This window comes from Papaver somniferum, chromosome 10, assembly GCF_003573695.1.
Source record: "Papaver somniferum cultivar HN1 chromosome 10, ASM357369v1, whole genome shotgun sequence".
In the NCBI taxonomy this organism is placed as follows: domain Eukaryota; kingdom Viridiplantae; phylum Streptophyta; class Magnoliopsida; order Ranunculales; family Papaveraceae; genus Papaver; species Papaver somniferum.
In genome coordinates this window covers 123,188,792-123,191,024 of record NC_039367.1, presented here as the reverse complement: position 1 = coordinate 123,191,024, position 2,233 = coordinate 123,188,792, and the positions used below count along the sequence as shown (strand labels likewise).

Genomic DNA, 2,233 nt, shown 5'->3' with positions numbered 1-2,233 from the left:
ATAAAAAAGGTAACATTTGGTTTTTTTGGAACAAAACTTTACCAGAACCATCTGTTATATCAATATGTCTAGTCAGATGATTACAATTAGCATTGGTGGTGTTCTTGTTTTTGGAATTCATGCTCATGTGGGGGTAGTTCAAAGAAGATTTTTATGGAGTGAGATGGAATTAATTAGTGATTTAAAACAACCTTGGCTTGCTATAGGAGATTTCAACTCTATAAGATCTTCAGAAGAAAAAGTAGGTGGCAGAGCAGCTAATAGAAGAAGTATGAAGGAATTCAATAACTGTCTTGATATTTGTGAATTAATACAAGCTCCAGAAACAGGTTTGCAACATTCTTGGTCTAATTGCCAACATGGGAATAAAAGAATTTTATGCAACTTAGATAGAGCAGTTTACAATCATTTGTGGTTTCAAAAGCATTCAGATTTGGGATATAAAGTAGGTATAACAATTTCTTCTGATCATGCTCCTTTGCTAGGAGGTTGTGCAAGCATTCCTTAACCATCAAATGTACCTTTCAAATTTCAAAAGATGTGGCTAACTCATCCAAATTTTATGGAAGTAGTTTCTACCTGCTGGACTGAACATATTGTTGGTGATCCATCTTTTGTCTTTCAACAAAAATTAAAGAAGCTGAAGAATTTTCTTAGGGAGCGGAACTGGAATGTGTTTGGAAATATAAATGTTAAGATCAAAGAAGCCGAAGAAGAAGTTCATAGAGCAATGATATTATCTGACAACAATCCTTCTGATACTGAAGCTTTGGACAGACTGGTCAATGCAGAGAATAATTATAATTTTAAAGAGGTTCAACTCAAAATTATGCTCCAACAAAAAGCTAGAATAAAATGGGTCAAGGAAGGATCAACTAATACAAGCTTCTTTCATACTAATTTGAAGATCAAGCAATCAAGAAATTTCATTAGTGAGCTGGAGGATGTCAATGGTAACATAATTTCTGATCAAAGCAAAATAGCAGAAACTTTGGTTCAACATTTTGAACAAAATTTTTAGTTTAAAGCAACAGAAGAAGCTGACTCTCTTTTAGAAGTTATTCCAGAGGTAATCATAGAAGAGGATCAACAAATGCTTGATGCAGTTCCTAATGCAGAAGAAATAAAAGATGCAATTTTTAGCATGGATCCTGATAGTTCACCAGGTCCAGATGGATTTACTGGATGTTTTTATAGAGCGTGTTGGCACATAATTCATAATGATGTAGTTCAAGCTATTCAGTTCTGTTGGAGAAGAATATTCATTCCAAAGGGCCTCAATTCCAACTTTCTAGTTCTACTCCCTAAAATAGAAGGATCAAAAACTCCTAATCACTTTAGACTAATTGGTATTTACAAAAATAATTAACACAAGAATGGGTTCACTGATGACAAAGCTCATAACTCCTTAACAAGTAGCTTACATTAAAGGCAGAAGTATACGAGAGCAAATCATCTTAGCATCTGAAATAGTGAATGAGATGAGAAAAAAGAGAATATGAGGAAATGTAAGATTAAAACTTGATATTTCTCAAGCATATGACTCAGTAAGCTGGAATTTATTATTTCAAGTTTTATGTAAGTATGGCTTCTCCAAGTCCTGGTATCAATGGATGCAAATTTCAGTCATGGTAAATGGGGGTCCTCATGGTTTCTTCTCTGTGGGTAGGGGCCTGAGACAAGGTGACCCTTTGTCTCCAACTCTGTTTGTCATTATCGAAGATGTTTTAAGCAGATGTATTCATAAAATAGTTCAGGATGGAATGATAGCTCCAATGGTTGTGAGAAAAGGTGAACATCCAACACACTTGTTTTTTGTAGATGATGTCTTCATCTTTTGCAATGGTGCCAAGAAAAGTTTGGACAATCTAATAAAGTTGCTGAATAAATATCAAAAGGGCTCCGGTCAGATCATTAATAAAGCAAAGAGTAAGCTATTTATAGATGGTACTTCAAATAAAGGAGTTTATGCAAATGGAGTTAAGTGAATTTCCTGATAAATATCTTGGTGTTATACTTTCTCCTGGCAGAGTCAAGTTATCTACAGTGTGGCCTATGGTTGAAATAATTCATAAGAAGCTAGCTACTTGGAAGGGGAAACTACTTTCTTTTCAAGACAGATTTATACTTATCAAATCAGTTCTGTGTAGCATCCCAATCTACAACATGGCAGTTTATAAATGGCATGCATCTGTCATCAAAACATGTGAAAAAATCATAAAGAACTTTTTGT

The 2,233-nt window shown here is 34.3% G+C and overlaps 1 protein-coding gene across 1 annotated transcript; it reads left to right on the top strand.

Moving 5' to 3' along the window:
* The first annotated feature begins 538 nt into the window (after window positions 1-538).
* On the top strand, window positions 539-1,988 carry LOC113316173. Its single transcript, XM_026564390.1, has 3 exons — window positions 539-953; window positions 1,035-1,187; window positions 1,627-1,988. Exons 1-3 carry the CDS (start codon window positions 539-541, stop codon window positions 1,986-1,988), a joined length of 930 nt encoding a protein of 309 aa, XP_026420175.1.
* The last annotated feature ends 245 nt before the right edge of the window (window positions 1,989-2,233 follow it).